Source organism: Musa acuminata, chromosome BXJ1-7, assembly GCF_036884655.1.
Source record: "Musa acuminata AAA Group cultivar baxijiao chromosome BXJ1-7, Cavendish_Baxijiao_AAA, whole genome shotgun sequence".
Classification (NCBI taxonomy): Eukaryota; Viridiplantae; Streptophyta; class Magnoliopsida; order Zingiberales; family Musaceae; genus Musa; species Musa acuminata.
Genome location: NC_088333.1, coordinates 39,781,451 through 39,800,011, shown reverse-complemented (window position 1 = coordinate 39,800,011; position 18,561 = coordinate 39,781,451). Strand labels below are relative to the sequence as shown.

The window sequence follows — 18,561 nt, the reverse complement described above, 5'->3', positions numbered from 1 at the left end:
TTCAATATTTCATTAGACATTATGATTTTGATAGAGATCAATAGACATGCTGGTTAGTCTATTAAGTAGAACATTAGAAATTGATAAGTGAAAATCATTAAGTAGAACATTAAAGATAGAGAAGCGAAAAGGCCAAAAGATATATAATGTTTATACTCTATTTAGAATTCATTTTGAGGCAAAAGAAGGCGTCACTTGCATTTCAAGTCTTCTTGAGTTTCTTGAGTCTTAGTCTTCAATCTTTCTATTCTTAATTTTGTCTTGTAACACCTTTCTCTTCTCCTCCTCGGATCAATTATTATGGGTTCTTTATCTAACTTTTATGGACCTAAAGTTAGATAAAGAACCCATCTTAGGAGGGGATACTAGCCATTGATCCAAGAGATACCTTCAAAATATAAAAAGTTGCTATGAATATACTTCTACCCTCACCCACAAGTTACTAGTGTGCTTTTGTCTCATGTAGTCCATTTTGGATAAGTAGGAGATCTTGATTATAATTTGATTGGAGATTTGACTTTATATATAGAAATCTTGATATGTATGTCGATATATTTTGGAGGTTGAGCTTTATTCTTACTCCATTCGCTCATCTCGATATGTCTAAGAGGATATCATTCTTTTATATGACATTTAACTTATATCTTATTGTATTCATTAATAATATAATCATATTGTTATAACCTCGACCCATAACCATTTTCATTTCGAATTTAGTCTAGCTTATTTCGATATGTCCTTGCATTCTATTTCTTTCATTGTTATTGTTGATTATTCTTTCGTTGTCTAATATAATTTTCTTTGTAAGAATGGATGAATCGCAAGAGGCTCAATTAATTTAATCAATGAATTTACCTCTAATAACCACTCGATATGTGATAAAATAAAAATAAAAATTTAATCAATAATTAATTATATCATGTGGACATCAATAGCGAGACATATTCCTCTCCGTACCTCAAGGATGACAAGACGAAAAATATTTTATTTATATGATAATATATTTTACTCGATTGATTCACTATCAAAAGCTATATTTGGGTTGTGACAATTGAGGTCAACTAGTGTTTAATAAAATTATCGGTCACACAACTTGTTGTCTTGAAAATTGGATTGATGACGGCTTTTCACCCAACAAAGTTGCTGTGTCAAACAATTGCATTAATCAAATAATTCATTTACATCGTCCATCAGCGATATATATGTCTTACATTTCACAACCGCTAGTCAAACCACTCAAATTAAGGGAAAAAAACGAAGAGCAGCTGCTTCCCATCTGTCTTAGTCAACCCAATTACACGGTGGTTGAATCGAAATTGTCAACGAATCTGTTCTCAATCCTTGCTTCAGATTTGATTCCCAGTGTCCTCTCTCCGCATTCCGGGACGAGGCAGTCCGGCGGCTCTTCTGGTTCTTCTTGATGATTCGCCTTCCTCGTGGTACGGAGAGCTGCTTCCTCTTCCTGTTGTAAACTCACTGCCGGCACGGCCTGCCTCCGAAGCCCTAAAGGAATGCGGCACGGTTGATGTGTCTTCGTGTTGCTCGCACAGCAGATCACTGGCGGATTGATACCCCATGAGCCGGTGAAGCCGTGGAGCCGCTATGGAGTTCGCGTCCCTTCCCAATTCTGCCTCGTTGTGCCTCTCCACCTCAGGATGAGCTCGAGCCATGGCAGGAAACGGCAAACTGAGAACTTCATGGCAGCCACCGCACTGCAGCTTATGCGCCCGCCTTCTCGAGACGAGGAAGTCTGCTGGGAGTTGGAGCAACTTGGTGCACTTGTCGCAGATGACGAAGGGCGAAGCTCCTGAGACGGGTCGACAATGGCGCTTCGGCTTGTCTTTCGGACCAGACCTCTCCGCCTCGTGGCCGTCGTGCTTGTGCAGACTTCCGGACCTCGAAGAACGCGAATGCAAGTCATGGACACTTGCCACGTGCGGTCGACGCCCTTGCAGACAGCGGGAGCAGGAACAGTAGGCTTGTTGTTCGGAGAAATGCCTCCTTGGGAAGGTGGCATTTCTGGCTTGAGTAGCATCCGCGACGCAGAACTTTGCAAGATGGTCTCTCACTTCATCGATCTTCCTCAAGAGTTCCACTTTATCGTGCAGATGTGTGCTTTCGGGCGCCATCCAGTTGTGCGTGGACTGGAATTCGTCGGAGTCGAACGACGACATCCCTCCAACTTCATCGCTGCCGCATCTGGAAGAGCTGCCATCTCCGATGGCGTCAAAGCTTCGCATCGTACGCGAGCTGTTCCTCTCATTTGATGGATTGGGTGCGAGATACCTGGATTCGAGGTTGGCCTCGGCAGAGGCGGCCTTAAAAGTTCTTCGAGACATAGCCAGATGACGAGCACTGCGTCCATCATCTGAAGAAGAGACACTGCCATCGTACGCATGGGAGCTCATCGTAGCCGGAGACTTGAGAGAATCGTAGATTCCTTCATCTCGAGCCGTGCCAGCCATGTCTTCTTCCTCTGAGGCACTGCTGTGGCCAACGGAGCGAGAAGATCGCTCCACTTCACTGACTAAATCGGGCTTCGGAGTGTTCTCGACTTGCTCGTTCTCGTCTTCGACTCTGCTAGAAGAAGCTCCACCGGCATCAGAGTCGCCGCCTTCGATTCCTTTGCCACGGCGATCGTCTTCGAGGTCATGCATGGTTGCAGGGGTTGTTGCTCTGACGACCGAAGAGGCCGATCCGGAATCTGAGAAACCATGGTCTGATTGACTCTCAGGATGGTCGACTTGGGGCGATCCTGGGGCGGCATTTTCTGCTGTGTCATCTTGATTCTTTGCTGCAGAGCAGGAAATATCATCAAAACCAAGCATGAGGAAGGCGTCAATTGATGAGGAAGAGGGGAAGAACGTACCACGAAGTGCGATTCCACACCCCCCACACTGGTATACGGGAACATTAGGATACTCCACGAGAAGCTTATGGCATTTGGGGCATCTCACCAGCCTCGCCATGGTTGTTCTGTGACTCCAACAACTCACAGAGAGAAGCAAGACAAAGATGATGCCTCCCAAACCCCCATCCTCTCTCATGCACTTTTCTGATTGCTGAGAGAGAAGAGAGCAAACGAAATGAATCAGATGCTACATGCAATCAATATATGAAAACCCAGTGATGTTCTCATCCCCTCTCGAACCAACTCGGTGAATCTACCTGTAGATATGTCAACTGTACCAGATCCATGCATGCTCATAAAGTTTGACAGGAATCATTCAGTGATTCCACCACATAGAAGAGGGAAAACCAAAGAAGATTAGAACCAACAAATAAAGGAAGCTTACCTCTCCAGGTTGGAGGCCTCCATCTCTTTCCTTCCTTCTTCTGTTCCTATCTCCCCTCCATCCTCTTCTTAGCGTATGCCCATCTACAGTGGATTCAGATCAAGCAACTGCCCTTTTCAGGTGGACAACAAGAAGGGTAACAAATGTTTTGGTCATAGGATCTTAAAAGAGAGCCATAAGCGACAACAAATCGACATCTAAGATCGTGTTGTGAACGCTGGTCAACGGAAGAACGTTGAGCCCCCTCCCCTCCTCCCCCGTATGAAATAACGGTGTTGGTGTACGAGAGAGCCAAAAGGGAAGACTTGGAACGATGCGGTGAAGTCCACGCTCGATAATCCCCCGGTTCAAGAAACATGCGTTGACTATTATACCCAAATCAATTCCTGTTTCTTTCGCTGTAAATAATTAGATAGGACGAGACGAGGTGGCGCACATCCGAACCCTTCCTCTTCCTCGTGATTCGGATGCCATGGGATCTTGCAGCTCACCCCGTCTCTGTCAAGCAGCGTGTCGCAACTAGCTTCATTGGGTCTGAAGGCAACGAGAACGAGAACGAGCAAGACGGAGACGGAGACGGTGGCGTCATGCATGAACACCATACATGTTTGAAAAGTATGTTGGTGCACCGTCAGCCACAGCTAATGGTTGACATGGCCTGGCGAGATCTGTTTAATGAGATGGTCAATCCACAGAGTAGATTTTATTTGAGATCAGAAGGAAGATGACGAAGAGTGCGAAATCGTCAAAGCTCGTGCGGTGACTCGTGGAATAGAGGGAACCACGTCTCGGCCTCACGAGCCCTCCGCCATTGGTTTCTACATCCGAGACCCACCGGAGGGCCACCCTCTTCCCGTGATATCTCATCACGTCGACGCCACGATCGGACGGTGTACAGTATCCCCATGTCCGATCATGTGTATTAGAAAAAGGATTAGTTAATTATTAGAATCACAGACGGAGGCATACCCAATTAAATACCATTACCACCAACCCACCGCTTGCTTCGTTGCGCATGGTCCCACGAACACGCCGTACGACCACCTCCTTGGGAACGTCATAAACGCACCTTCCATCCCAACTAACACCGCCGTAGCGGGCGAGCCTCCTTTACCTGCTTGGTGGCTCGGGCAGCGCAGAGGAAGGCCGACCCGCCGCGTGTTGTCTCTCGCAATTGGAGCGGATCCGTGAATGGGAGCATCCAATGTTCAACGCATAGGACGGTACAGGAATTGGAGAGGATCCGATGATGGGTAGTGTTCGAGTGGGAACCAACGCAGGGTCGGTTCGATCGGTGCTTATAGCCTTGGCCTGGGCTGCTGCTCTGATCAGCTACGGGGCACATGCAATGAGCGGGATGGAGGGCGAGGAGTGGGGAGCGGTAGAGAGGAGGGGCACCCACTTCGTGGTCCAGGGCCGGCCGTTCCTTGTTCATGGCTTCAACACGTACTGGCTGATGGTCTTCGCCGCCGACCCGGCGACTAGGTGCAAGGTCAGCGACGTCTTCAAGGATGCCGCAGCCGCCGGCCTCACCGTCTGCCGGACTTGGGCTTTCAACGACGGCGGGTGGCGGGCTCTCCAGATCTCCCCTTTCGTCTACGACGAAGAGGTCTTCAAGGTACCGGTGACCGACCCTTCGCCACCTGTTCGATGTTGGGTCTAAGCCGATGGATCTCATCAGGGTTTGGATTTCGTGGTGAGCGAGGCAAGAACGCACGGGATGAGATTGATGCTGTCCTTGTGCAACAATTGGGAAGATTACGGAGGGAAGGCACAGTACGTGAGATGGGGCAAGGAAGCCGGCGTGGATTTGTCTGGTGATGACGACTTCTTCTCGGATCCCACTGTCAAAAGCTACTACAAAGCCTTTGTGAAGGTAAAACACAGGCGCAGTTTGGGCTATGAGAAGCTAAGGTAACCGGTTCCGATCACATCCTCTGCTTGCTTGATTTAGACCGTCATCACCAGAGTCAACACGATCACCAATGTGGCGTACAAGGACGATCCCACAATCATGGCGTGGGAGCTCATCAACGAGCCACGCTGCCCCTCGGATCCTTCGGGCGACACGTTGCAGGTTATGCTTTCGTCGACGCTGCTTGCTTCCACGGTGCACTAACCGTGTTCGACGTTTGGTGCTGCTTGTTCCAGGCATGGTTCGAGGAGATGGCGGCGTACGTGAAGTCCATTGATCCGACGCACCTGTTGGAGATTGGCGTGGAAGGTTTCTATGGCCCGTCGACGCCCGAGAGATTGCAGCTGAACCCGAACACCTGTGCAGGCGACGCAGGAACAGATTTCATCAGGAACCATCGAGTTGCAGGCGTCGACTTCGCCTCCGTTCACGTTTACTCTGATACATGGTAGGTCGATACGATTGCTCGACGGAGCCGTAACAGGTAGTGCTACTCGTAGTTAATCGGTGTCCTCTTGAAGGTTGCCAGATCCGGACTCCGACGCGCACCTGCAGTTCGTGAGAGCTTGGATGCATCAGCACATGGACGACGCCGAGAAGTTGCTCGGAATGCCGGTCGTCTTCGGCGAGTTCGGGGTGTCGGTCAAGGATGAGAGGTTCGAGTCCAGGTTCAGGGAGACCTTCATGGAGACGGTCTACGACACCTTGCTGAGCTCCAGGATGAGAAGGGATGTCGGAGGAGGATGCCTGGTTTGGCAGCTCTTTCCGGAGGGAACAGAGCACATGGATGATGGCTACGCCGTGGTCCTCGCCGATTCTCCCTCCACACTGGACATGCTGTCACAGCACTCCAGAAATCTACAGGCACACCATTCCAAGGGCAGCTGCGGGAGTTCTGAGCCCCATGAAGAACTCTGAGACTCCAAACTCAGATCCCTGTTGTGATGCTAAAGCATAAAAAGCTCATGATGAGTTACGTGAGTAATACCGTCAGTTGCCATCTTCACCGAAAACCTACTTTCTCCTCGCTGGTGTGCAGATCACAACACACTGTTCATTCTTATCTTGGGTGTCTGATTCACTTCTGTAAATGCCACTGTGTTTGAATTGAGTGCAACATGAAATGAGAGATATGATTGAAGGTTGTATTGCAGCTTCAGGTGAACACAATGATGAAGAGTTCATCACAGCAAGTATAAGAAAGGAAAAAAAAGAAGAAGAAATCGATCTATACAGATCTTTTGTAACGAGTAATTATGGGGAAAAGAGAGAGAAAAAAAAGAGAATAACTATTTGGTAAAGCTTAATTTGGAAAGAGCAGCTGCTGCCTGATCACCACTAAGTAAGAAATATGGGTGCCTCAGAGCAGCAGCAGAAGATAACCGACCTCTTCTTAGAAATCCTCTTTCCGATATCAACTTTGTGGCTAAATCCCAGCCTCGACCAGAATCTAAATCTAGCAACCGCAGGTCCGGGCTCAGGCGAGCCGGAATGGATTCCCGCCATTTGTTGAGATCATAACCAGCTGATTTCAGCTCGGAGTTGAAGTTCTTCAGGCCTGCGCCGGACCTCAAGCTCGGAACTGCCATTTGCATCAGTGTTATTCCGGCTGAGTACATGTCAAATAGATCGGGACTGTTTAGCTACAACAACAAACAAAAGAGGGTGTCAATGTTCAACAGAACCTTCTATGTGCTAGTCAGGAGTGAGATAGAAATCAAATGTCATCATAGAAGAACCCCAATGCATCCGAATTTGAAGAAGGATGAAACAAATGAAGGTTCACTAAGCTATCATTTCAAGAGCATCGAATACGATAAATATCTTTTAATTCCATTTGACAGGTAGACATGTTAAAACCACAGCTAAAAATCAAGCTAACAGAAAGAGAATGAAGAACAGACCTGCCAAAGGATCGGGGAGAGGATGGCGGCAATAGGTTCGGGTGGAGGTCTGGGTGTCTCCTCTGGAAGCACATACAGTTCAGGAGGACAATAATCAGGATCAAGCAACCCACGATCGGGTGTATAGTTTTTGCCGATGCGAAGGTCGGTAGCTGCGCCAAAGTCGATAAGCTTTATCTGTCCCTTCCGTGTCACCACCAAGTTGGAAGGTTTTATGTCTCGATGAACAATCCCGGTATCATGAATCCTTTTGAGAGAAGTTATTATCTGTCGCATGATCTGTTTAATGATGAGGGCACTCCTTTTAACCGAGTCCACTCCTTGGAGGACACGGCCAAACATGATGGACTCTAAATTGAATGGAAAGTTCCTATCCTTAATGTACTCAGCCAAGTTTCGGTCTCCCTAGAACAAGTTGTTAGCAGTGATAAGTAAGACAAAAATAAGTGTCCTAGAAACAATAGCATCCTCCTAAAATTTCTTAATAAGAGATCGGAACGCTAATGAAGAGCAATTTTTTTATTATGTGCATGATGTTCCTTGAACATGAATAGATAGAAATAGGAATAAGATGGATGATATATTTGGAAGCAAGACTTAACTAAAAATTCTATGGTGTTGCTTAAGAAACTATCAAGCATGCATATCGAGAAATGACATGAAGAATAGGACCAATTGCTAATGATGATTGCATAGTTACCAATGGAAGTAAACAAGTGTAAAGAATAATTAATGTTTATCTACAATCACAGTACAATCAGCAAGCCTGCAGAAGCTGCCAATTTGGCGAACAATGAATTAGGTTGTTCTAAACAATTAATTCCATGTTGGACTTCAATCATTCATATATAAATCTTGAAAAAGCAGATACTCATTTGAATTAATTTTCCCCAACAAAAAAATAGACAGAAAAAGATAAGCATGACAAATTATCTTCTAAGACAAGTTAACTTTGTGTGTATTTCTGGGCAGGTTTGCAAGGTGTGATCTCTCCTCCCTTTCTGTAGCCATGCTATTCATATATCCAACTTATGAACTTGCTATGATCTTTGGTCCTTCTTCAATTTCTTTCTTTCTCGAAGAATACCGCAATCAAGATGATTTATAATAACTGCAACAGCGAACGTTTACGTACCAGCTGTCGCAATCAGTCATCAAGTATATTTGAATCCCTCCTCCGGAGCTCGAGTTGATTAATGAAATGGAATCTCAAGTATCAAAGGGTATGACAATGGATTTGTTAGATAAGGTTTCCAAAGCCCAAGTAATTATACACTTTTGCACATAAGCATGTATGTCATCTGGAGTTTCTATCAAACCTATAGTTTGGGAAAGATTATACAGAAAATTAAACCATTTTTGGATTGCTCACACAATTCCAATGATCATAAACGCACATCTATGCATAAACTCTAAAATACAAGTGCTTACTGGATGTTGATACCTCAAATTTCCACACAAGCCATTTGCCCCCTTTGGTGAATTGTGAAGATGTCCTATCAGCAATAAAACTTCCAAGGAACTCAGCGCATGAGTCGGGAGCAGCTCTCGCTACGCGGTAGTTGAACCATTCCTCAAAGTCACCACATTCTTCAGCTCCTTTTATCCCAACCTTAACCTGATAGTAGAAACAACAACATTTTACTTCATAGCCAATGTGCTCATCGGTGGCAGTCTAATTGGCATTTCGACAACCACTTAGAAGAACTTGAACTCTAGCTGCAGAAAACAGGAAATTGAATCACAAACTCCTGGACCAGATTTACCACAATTTTCAGCTGTTTGGTACTCCAAATTTAACCTGATACAGAGACTAAAATATTTACTTGTAGCCAATATGCTTATGAAGGGCAATCAAGTATACAGGTAAAGAGCTGAAGAAAGCAGGGAAAGGATTGAAGATCACGTCGTTTGGGCAAAGTTTCAAACAGGTTGCTTGCCTTCTTCAAAATGACCTTCTCCTTGTACTTCTGATCCAGCTTCGCTCTCCTTCCTCTTCGCGCCACTCCATCTTCCACATCACTACCATTCTTCTCCACTATGGCACCGTAGTATACGATTCCGAAGGATCCTTCCCCCAACTTATCCCCCACAACAAAATCACTCATCTTGAGGTTCCTCTTCCCCAGCAAGCTGTCGATACCCAGCTGCAACGGGGCAAGAACATAAGCATCCACAGCTCCTACGAGAACCCCTGGCCTTACAGTCAGGTAGACCCAGCACAGCCCCACGAAAGCCAGGATCTCCGACCTCTCTATCTCAGGCAATCCTGCAACAACTCTCTGGAACTGAACAAAGCCATACTGCAGGTAGGGAAACAGTGGGCTGGAGACATCCAGGTGAAGGCCGTTCACCACAAAATCGTCAGGAAGAACAACGCCTCCGATCATGGCATTGCACCTTCCTGCGACTTGCCTGGATGGCTTGGGAGGCGGGCTCAGCTGGCTCAGGGAGGTGTACTTGGAAGAAGGGAGCCAGGGGAAGGGGTGATTCTTACCGAGAGAGGTTGCAGTGGGAGGAGGGAGAGAAGCCATGGCTCACAACAGGGGGAAATGCCTGCGTTGGCGGCATAAGGATTTGACGAGGCAGCAGCAGAGGTCGGACTTCCTCCACGTGTGGACCGTAACGTTATCCGCCACCGAAGGTTTTGTAGGGTGCGGCGAAACAAAAAGTGCCACGTAAGCTGGATCGTAAATGGTTCCACCTATAAATACATATGGTAATTTACTCTAAATAAATTTCACTAATTGATTTTTATGAGATGATATCACTCCATTAATAATTTATCCAAAAAAATATAAAAAAAAAAAAATTTTGATTATTAAATCAAATCAATTGATCCGATTCGATCTTCTATCTTTTTATTCTCCTCAGTCACAAATAATTTAAAAATGTTCTAATTTAATTAAAAAAATATTTAAAAATTGAAGTTTATGAAAAAAATGGTTTTAGATAGTTTTTTTTTTATAGAGGAACACCATATGGTAAAAACTAAATATTCGAGAATTTTCTTGTAAATTACTCCAGATATCTTTTTTTTGTTTGGGTTTATGGGACATCCATGCAAGCCTCAAACATACCACTAACAATTAGCATATACATTGTCATGGATTCCAAATACAACTACCAACATTGAGTGTCTACCATCACCACAAACAACACTGATCTTTCACCTCACAGTGCACATCATGTCTTTATTGCAGCATCTTCCACAGCCATTTGTTTTTTACATTCATTTTTTGGTGCATTACAACACTCAGAAAGTTGATACAATTGCTTGATAGATCTCAAGGGAGCCCAACAAGTGGTTGACGAAGACATCTAACAACCATCACAAGATAAAATCTCAGGTTATTGTATCATCGACCAGTACTGATGTATCCTATTTGTTTGGTCTCTGCTAGAATGCAAACAACATTATGATGTCAATTATGTTTTGTGGTCAGGGCAAATGGCACAACACTTGATACGCTAATGTAGGTCTGACTCGAGTGATCTCTCGTGGTTAATGGATCCATTAACAAACTCAATTAATTTCTTCTCGAGCTCCATATTTTCTGAACCGACGAGCTTGTCCAACTTCTGCCCATCGTCGAGGAAAAAGAATGTTGGAGTTGCTTGGATATCCCATGATGCCGAAAAATCCTGTAAAGAACCAAACACAGTCTTATACCAATTTTATGTGCTCTTTTTTCCGATCTATGACCGGCATTAGGTATAAAACTTGGAATAGTTCAACCAATATGAAGCATGCTATTGAGATATTTCTATTAAGAACTGATTAACGTTTCCCATTTATCAATTGTATGTAGCAAATAGATAAGAAGCATTTTTCATTAAATAAACTGATGATAATGTTGGAATTCTAAATTTTAATCACCAAAGACAAAAAAATGCATGAAGAGACTTCATGCAAAAAAATCAGCTAGACAAGAAGCAGTAAGACCACATCAGTGAACACATCAAACTGATTTAAATGGCACAGTAGGCGATCATTGAATATTTACAAAAACACCACTGTTTTCACCAATTGAAAAAAAATTAAAGATATTTAAAATGAAGGAAAGTACTCACTGAGAGTTGATCGACATCAATTGCCAAGAAAATAAATGAAGGGTATTTTGCAGATAGTTCGGCAAAAAAAGGTGCAATCACTTGACATGGATCACACCAAGCAGAGCTGAAATTCGCTATGACCTGCCAACAGTAAATAAAACTACATGTCATGAGATGATCAGGAATTAAAGAAAACCAGCAAAGTAACAGTAGTTGGATTAAAAAGATAACATTTGCATCTCTCTTTATCAATATGAGAGACTGATGCAAGAGGATCTATCTTTTAATTGTAAACTGTGGTTTTATTAGGCCATAACATCCAAGTGCTTGCTAGCATCTGTTGTCCTCTGTTTGTCTGATGATGTCTAATAGAATAGTTTTAGGAATTCAATCGAGGGATACAGCAATGATGTTCTCACATATAAATAACACTTTAAAAAACACAACAAAAACAACAAGGCAATCCTTGTTAGAAGCCCCAGGATTTATCTTGGAACAAAAACAATGATGACACAATAACATTGGTCAAGATATACTATATATGTACCAGGGTGGTTATGAGTAATTAAACTACTTACCATCTTGCCGTCCTTCTTTGCTTCTGATATCTTTTCATCCCATTGCTCTTTATTAAATATCTTATCAACATTTGCTCCATAGAATATCCCATCATCAATTACAGCTGCTTTCTTAAACACAGAAATTATGTTATAAGTGGCTTCAACAATATCAGGAAACGACAACCAAATTGCTTCAAGTACTGAGAATAATAATTCCATATTGACTAAAGTCAATCATACTTTCTAGTTTCTAACATATAGTAAAAGTTTGATTGTGTTTAAAACAGCGTCAATGGACCAAACTATTATATCATGCACGCACACACACACATAGCTAGAAAAAACCAGAAAGTCTAGTTTCAATATCATCTTCGAAACCACAAGTATTGTCATTTCTAGTTTTAGATCTACTTATGTGTGGCACTTGCAAGCTTTGTTTAGTGTTTTTATTCCATCATCAACATGACAAATTTAAGTAAAACACTTAAGTTGTGCATAAAATAGATAGAAAGCTAAAATTGAACTCTGTTTTTTTATTAAACTCTAAAATAAAAAAAAGAAACACATAGGAAAAGAAAAGAGCCATGCAAGTTGACATAGTAAATCAAACAAAAACCATAAATTCCTTAACATATTGAACTCCTTTTTTATTAAACTATAAAATAAAGTTGACATATTGTTGTAGTAAGAAACACTAACCTTTTCCATGCAATTACCCATTCTATTCAATAGTATAAGACAATGGGTTCACTTATTTTTGCTGTAAAAAAAAAAAGAGCACATTCATTAGAAAATGAAAAAAACAACTTAATGCATGAAAGTGGTAGCATGTTCTAGTGATCCATCTAGGCCATAAGAAATTGGCCTAATTAATAAAAAAAGAAGCCATACAGGTAATCAGCAACAAAAGAAATCACACCAAGTAATTTTCAAATATAATTGAGTAGGATAATTTATCTATCATAGTCCACGTGTGAGGACAAAATTAAGCTGTGGATGAGTTCTGAATGTTATATTACCTCGTTATTTGCAGACCCAAAAGAGAATACTAGTAACACTCTCTGCTTACTGTAAATATTTCTAATGTACCATGCCTTCATTCTGAATGGGTCATTCTTCCGTGGGTCAATTCCTACTCTCTTTTTCTTGCATGTCTTCTTGGTTACCGAACGATGGTCTAGTTCTTCTATAATAAAGATCCAATCAGACATTTGCAGGTCCAATGAAAGAAAAATCATATATATTTTTTTCAAATACTGTAGAAATAGAATGACCATGAAAACATATGCATTATAGAATCCTACACCTGTCGTGCTACAGTTCTTGCAGGTATAACATGTATTTAGCATCCACTTATGACTAATATTATCCCATGTACCTATGATGACATACATGATGCGACACAATTAATTCTTAATATACTTATGCGGGCCAGTTGTTTTTCGTATCATTTATCATGCTAACCATCACTCAGATAGCAAACAACAACATGGAAGATAAAACCCCTTTCTATTAAAATAATATAATCCCTAGAACAGTAGCAGATTACTTGGAGATAGATCTTCAATGAACAGGAGAAAATGTTCCTTCGTCAAACCTTACAATTGATGCCAATTATGATTAAGATGAGCTATTACATTTTCAATATTAAGAAGAGGAGTTTACCAAAAACCGAGAATATGCACCATTCTCTGATTTCTAGCAAACAAATCGAGTACAGACTAAATTTATTCAAGAGAAGGACATCCCACAAAGACCAATCATGTAATAGTTCAATTACTCATCACAACATTCCAGGTCCTATAATAAGAAACTATAAGAATCATTGATTGCTGTTGGATATAATCCAAAAGGTTTGAAATTTGAAAAGTAGATCTAATGTTCTCGAACGATTAGGCCAGGAAGAAGAGCTTTGATTAAGATATAGTCATGCAATAGCGCTTTCAAGAAATACATGAGAGCCCTAATCAGAAGAAAACATGCCAGATCCAGACCAATACAAACATATAACCTTTCGACCGAGCCTCGTCTTGTCAGCCAAATGATGAGAACACGGGGACTAGCCGGAAGAGGGAAACAGGGGTTTTGGGTGAGACATGAAGGCCGGCAATGGCGATTCCGAGGGTATCGGCAATCACAAAGAACTTATAGGCATGGCCGCGGTATATATATATATATGGGGATTACGAGGAAACGAGATCATGAAATGACATAATTGCCCCTTACTCGCACCATTAATCTATTAGAAGGGGGTTATTTTGGTCTTTATATTGATTTGGGATTTGATTTAGGACCAAATAATGGATCTTAACTATGCTTTCGTCAATCTTATCGGATCGAGCTACGCACTAGATGTATACCCGTTAACAAGAACAAATGAGATGCGAATCAGAATCCGCCCCTCTCTAGATTTATACCCGATAACGAGAACAAAGGCGATGCGGATCAGAATCCGCCCCTTCCTACGTATATGTATACCCGATAACGTGTAGAAATCCAATACCATCGCTCCTCCTCCCCTTCTCGCCTCCAAATCCGGACCCCTTCCCCTTGCCGCCTTCCCCGGCCGAGTACGCCATGTCTAACCCTACGGCTGCCTCTGGATCCCGGCTTCGCGCTGGCGCATGCTCGTCCCCTCAGAGGCCACTTGCCTCGATTTTTCATCCTTCATTAGGTACATGTTCCCAGTCTTCTGGAGTGGTTGTGTTGATCTTGCTTATTTAGATCCTTTTGCGATGTAGTTTTTGTTGCAGTTCTGTTCGATGTATCATGAGAGTATACACCTTTGTGTGTGGATGCGGCAATTTTTTGAGGTCTTTGGCTGTTCTGAAGGTCTAATGAATAACCTAATTCGAATATTCACCATTACATCTGCTATTTGAGGTACTATTTTGCTCCCTACACTGAAGGAAAAGGATGAAGAAGGATGTTATTTAGTGAAGATGTAACTAATAGATTAAGGTGTCTTCAAGATCATTCTGATCTTACTTACTGGCTTAGCTTTATGCAAGAATAAATCTCACCACAAGCTAGCTGGAATAATTTTATAAAACTTTATGTCGGCAAATTCATGACATTCTTCCCCTACATATGCCTGTTCAAATTTGCTTTGACATGGAGTGGATATTTGGTCGGACACCATTGTGCTCGAACTCTGCATCATGTGCATGCTAATCTTTACTTGCCTTCATTTAAGCATTTCAATATGCAATCAACTGCTTTACCTCCAGCCTATAAGACACCTGCATTTTCCTCTTCCCATTTGCACAGACTCTCTGTAAACATGTTAATAGACAACTATTCAAATTCAAAAATGTTCTACCAAAAATGATAGTTGGTTTTATTGGTTGCAATTATTTGGGAAACTTATTAGCTCAAATTTAAGTATACTGATTGACAGAGAAATACAATCATGTATATATAATTGTGCAATACAAAGTTAAGTATTACATTTTTTTAGCTTTGTCTTTATCTTCATATGTTGACGATGTCCATAATCTTGAGAGAGTAGTCTTAGGGTTCTTATCGTACAATCATGTATGTATACTTGTGCAATGCAAAGTTAAGTATTACATTTTTTTTAACATGTCTTTATCATCATATGTTAACTTCATATTTTTCCATCTGTATTCATGTTCTTATCGTAGAACTTTTGTTTAATCTCGTTCTCGATCATTTGATCAAGTTCGAGTGTGGAGTCCGTGATGTATCATATGTAAGTACATCATTTTGCCTTTGGATCTCATGAGTCATGAGTATACTTTGCTTGTTTTCTTATACACCCTTGGGTTTCTAGGGTGAAATGAAAATGTATGATTTGTGAAAGTTGCCGCCAGGGAGTGCTTTCTCATATACTGGTACCATACCTGTCTCTAGGCAGACTTATACATATGGTGCACAATCCCATGTCAGTGTGTGATATGGGTGACTATGACAAAATGTAAAAATCTTGAGAAATTAAAGCAAAAGGACAAATAAAAACAGAAATACCATTCTAGCATGCCGCTTTACCCACAAAAAGAATGAAAAATGACGAGAAAAGCTACAAGGAGAAAACAAAAAAGAAAATGACAAAAACAACATGAAACGGGCCCATGTACAGTCTGTTCAATGGGAAAACAAGTGAGAAGATGAAAAGCAGAAAATATTTTCATGGTGTGGGTTGATGATGGTTTGCATTCGTTGGGGGGATTGTGGTGGACACCTGCTGGTGCCCAGATCTATTGAGATTTTGAAGGTTTTCTCTTTGTGGCTTTTGTTAAGAAATGGAGAGAGCTTAGCTAGCCAGTGGAAGGGGAGAGGCTGGTCAGTGTTGTTTGTGGAAGAGATGAGGCTGGGAGGTGGTTGGTCATGTAAATAAACATAAAAAGGAACTTTAGTAAGTTCTACCAGTATGTACACCAAGACCCTGATTCACTGGAAAAGGCTGCTCTGCAACTGATAAGTGTGGAGATAGAGTATGGTCTGGTGAATCACCAATATATAGCAGAATGGAAATTCTTGGTTGTTGCAGCTGGTAAAACCTTTCACCATTTTTACCAGCTTCTTGACCATCATTCCCATCATAATACCCTACATACTTCATCAAAATGATTTGCCATGAATTGTGGAAGCATCCCAAATTTAGATAAGTGAAGAACTTTTTTTTTTTCTTTTTACATGATTTATAGTAAGCTATATATGGCAAATTGCCAATATGTATAAATAAGGCATTAGCCTATTCCTATGTAACACATGATAAACAGTATTTTGAGCGACTTAATGAATGTGGAATCACCCTAGTTATTTGAGATTGTCGATGGAGGAAAACAGCTAATTCATTCAGCATAAATTGGAGTTGTGAAATATGGTCCAAAAAATGGTTTGCTTATGAGGTCATAAAACGTGTTAAGATAGACTGTGATGTATGACTTGAGGAAAAGACATGAATGATTAATTCACAAGTAGGATTTGCATATGAATTCCCGAGGAATCATAGTTCTCCATTGAAGTGTATACAATTGTGCATGAGAATGGATCATGAAGAATCGATGCACATTGTGCAATGACTAGGAAAAATCTTGTTCAACCGTGGATAATCGACATCCACTTATTTGACGGTTGTTCCTTTGGTTTCTGTGTGTAACGTCTTTTTTAGGTTGGAAAATATACTTTAATGTAGCTAATCAAAATTATGCTCAGCAAAGGTCGAACTTGATATCCGTCCCTATTATTCCACATTCTCAGGAGGAAGGTTAAGTAGTTGACACCAAGGTAATATCAACATGGATCTTCGCCGAACACTCACTAAGGACCTTCTTGTGACGCATTCCATCCAAACAGATGCAAGAACTAAATACTCCTAATCAACCAAACTATTTTATGGGTATGGAAATTCTTCATATAGCAAAGCTTTTCTTCCATAAGCTAAGAAACAAATGGATGAATCTTTTGGCTTATAGAAGGGCTTCTTTTAGAAATAGAGGCCTCATCAATTTGACTAAACTTTTAATACCACAAAGTTCCCTAATGCTGCTTCAATCCATGGTAATCGCATGTTGTAGAAGCATGTTATTAGTGGACTTGCTTTAAATGTCATCGCCATGTGATTTCGGAAACTGCAAAACCTTATTTGAAACAGCTACTCCGAATTTCTTTTTCTCCCTTCTTCTTTTACTAGTTTCATCTTGGGAATGTCATGTCTGTATTATTATCTCAAATGGGACCATGATTGTTACTAGTTCATTAAGCAAATGATCATTTCAAACTTTTAACTCCTAGTGAAATCATGCAATCTACCCAACACTCTCTCTGCCTTTCACATCATCAACTAGCTCATAAATAGACATCAAAATTCAATTACTTTCATAGAACATGAGACTTGATTTGGTCTAACTGCATCTCGTTTCATGCTTACTGCCCAGGAACAGTAGTATTGGACGGGGGAGAAAAGTCTTCTTTGTGAAACTACAAGTACTGTAACACAGTGGTCCTCTTCCGAAGCTTTACAAGAAACATGCACATCGTTGTGGTTCAGGAACCCCTTTCAACTTTGTGAATCGCCAATGCTTTTCGAGTGGTGGGTTCTGCTGCTGCTGCTTGATTATTTCTTCAGTCCAAGTCCGTGAATGTGCTGCAAAAGAGAGGACGCTTTGGGCCTACCCACATGACTTGCTTGAGCGAGGCCTAGTGGCGCCTGCTCCGGCAAGCATGCCTGCGGCGATGCGGCTTCTTCCGAGTTCCCATCTCAGTTCACTTATGGTTGGTGTGCCATTTACTTTCCCTCCTCCCACTCCTCCGCAGTACAACTTTTCTCCAGAAGATGTTGGCTTCCAGGTTACGTCTCCGACATGTACCCTTATTATTGTCTGCGACAAGGCTGACCCCTTCTCTTAATCTTTTCAGCACAGAGAGATCTACCGTTTGTCGTCCCCAGATGTACCTAATGAACGATATAGATTTGCTGCTGCTGCTGCTGCTGCAGATTTGTCACCATCTTCGACGACAACACAGTACTATTTGATACGTCCCCCTAGATTGGGCTTATTTAACCCCATTCAGATCCTTGGTCTAAAGCTTAGTTGATGATCTGTATAAATTTCCTGATGTAAATATATTTTCATTGAGACAATATTACTATCTTATTTCAACACTTTTTTATTATATCATCTAATATTATTGTTTGGCTGGTGCATATCAGCAGGGTGGAAACACGCAAGAATAAATGGGGCCACGGGATACCTACCCAATCATGATGGGTCCGGCGAGATCGCAGCCACCGGGGTGGCATTACAAGTATCTCGCCACATGTCGCTCTTACACCTTCCCCTTTGCCCCCACATGGTCTACTT

At 41.9% G+C, this 18,561-nt stretch overlaps 4 protein-coding genes and 1 long non-coding RNA gene across 10 annotated transcripts; 2 read left to right on the top strand and 3 right to left on the bottom strand.

Moving 5' to 3' along the window:
• Positions 1-1,144: 1,144 nt before the first annotated feature.
• Positions 1,145-4,208, bottom strand: LOC135679347 (protein ENHANCED DISEASE RESISTANCE 4-like). Its single transcript, XM_065193000.1, has 3 exons — positions 3,297-4,208; positions 2,870-3,062; positions 1,145-2,794 (listed from the first exon to the last, which is right to left on the bottom strand). Exons 2-3 carry the CDS (start codon positions 3,045-3,047, stop codon positions 1,347-1,349), a joined length of 1,626 nt encoding a protein of 541 aa, XP_065049072.1. The 5' UTR covers positions 3,048-3,062; positions 3,297-4,208; the 3' UTR covers positions 1,145-1,346.
• Positions 4,209-4,397: 189 nt separating this feature from the next.
• Positions 4,398-6,364, top strand: LOC135679348 (mannan endo-1,4-beta-mannosidase 8-like). The gene is made up of 5 exons (XM_065193001.1): positions 4,398-4,914; positions 4,978-5,172; positions 5,251-5,373; positions 5,448-5,659; positions 5,733-6,364. Exons 1-5 carry the CDS (start codon positions 4,543-4,545, stop codon positions 6,127-6,129), a joined length of 1,299 nt encoding a protein of 432 aa, XP_065049073.1. The 5' UTR covers positions 4,398-4,542; the 3' UTR covers positions 6,130-6,364.
• On the bottom strand, positions 6,336-9,710 carry LOC103992510 (serine/threonine-protein kinase STN8, chloroplastic). The gene is made up of 4 exons (XM_009412234.3): positions 9,056-9,710; positions 8,560-8,733; positions 7,116-7,520; positions 6,336-6,854 (listed from the first exon to the last, which is right to left on the bottom strand). The coding sequence occupies exons 1-4, from the start codon at positions 9,647-9,649 to the stop codon at positions 6,501-6,503; spliced, it is 1,527 nt and encodes a 508-aa protein (XP_009410509.1). The 5' UTR covers positions 9,650-9,710; the 3' UTR covers positions 6,336-6,500.
• Positions 9,711-10,282: 572 nt separating this feature from the next.
• On the bottom strand, positions 10,283-13,863 carry LOC135584929 (thioredoxin H4-1-like). Of its 4 annotated transcripts, none has more exons than XM_065192997.1 (5): positions 13,743-13,863; positions 12,431-12,491; positions 11,750-11,860; positions 11,190-11,312; positions 10,283-10,760 (listed from the first exon to the last, which is right to left on the bottom strand). In XM_065192997.1, the coding sequence occupies exons 2-5, from the start codon at positions 12,449-12,451 to the stop codon at positions 10,587-10,589; spliced, it is 429 nt and encodes a 142-aa protein (XP_065049069.1). In that variant the 5' UTR covers positions 12,452-12,491; positions 13,743-13,863; the 3' UTR covers positions 10,283-10,586. The 4 variants fall into 4 exon arrangements, with proteins under 4 accessions (XP_065049069.1, XP_065049067.1, XP_065049068.1 ...); XM_065192995.1 differs by lacking the exon at positions 12,431-12,491 and adding an exon at positions 12,751-12,917 and having other exon boundaries at positions 13,743-13,862; XM_065192996.1 differs by lacking the exon at positions 12,431-12,491 and adding an exon at positions 12,751-12,914 and having other exon boundaries at positions 13,743-13,855.
• Positions 13,864-14,251: 388 nt separating this feature from the next.
• Positions 14,252-18,370, top strand: LOC103992506 (uncharacterized). 3 transcript variants are annotated; one of them, XR_010515220.1, is made up of 4 exons: positions 14,252-14,405; positions 14,485-14,614; positions 17,635-18,046; positions 18,116-18,370. It is a non-coding gene; the product is annotated as an uncharacterized LOC103992506 (long non-coding RNA). The 3 variants fall into 3 exon arrangements; XR_010515219.1 differs by having other exon boundaries at positions 14,473-14,614; XR_001979099.2 differs by having other exon boundaries at positions 14,252-14,614.
• Positions 18,371-18,561: the final 191 nt, after the last annotated feature.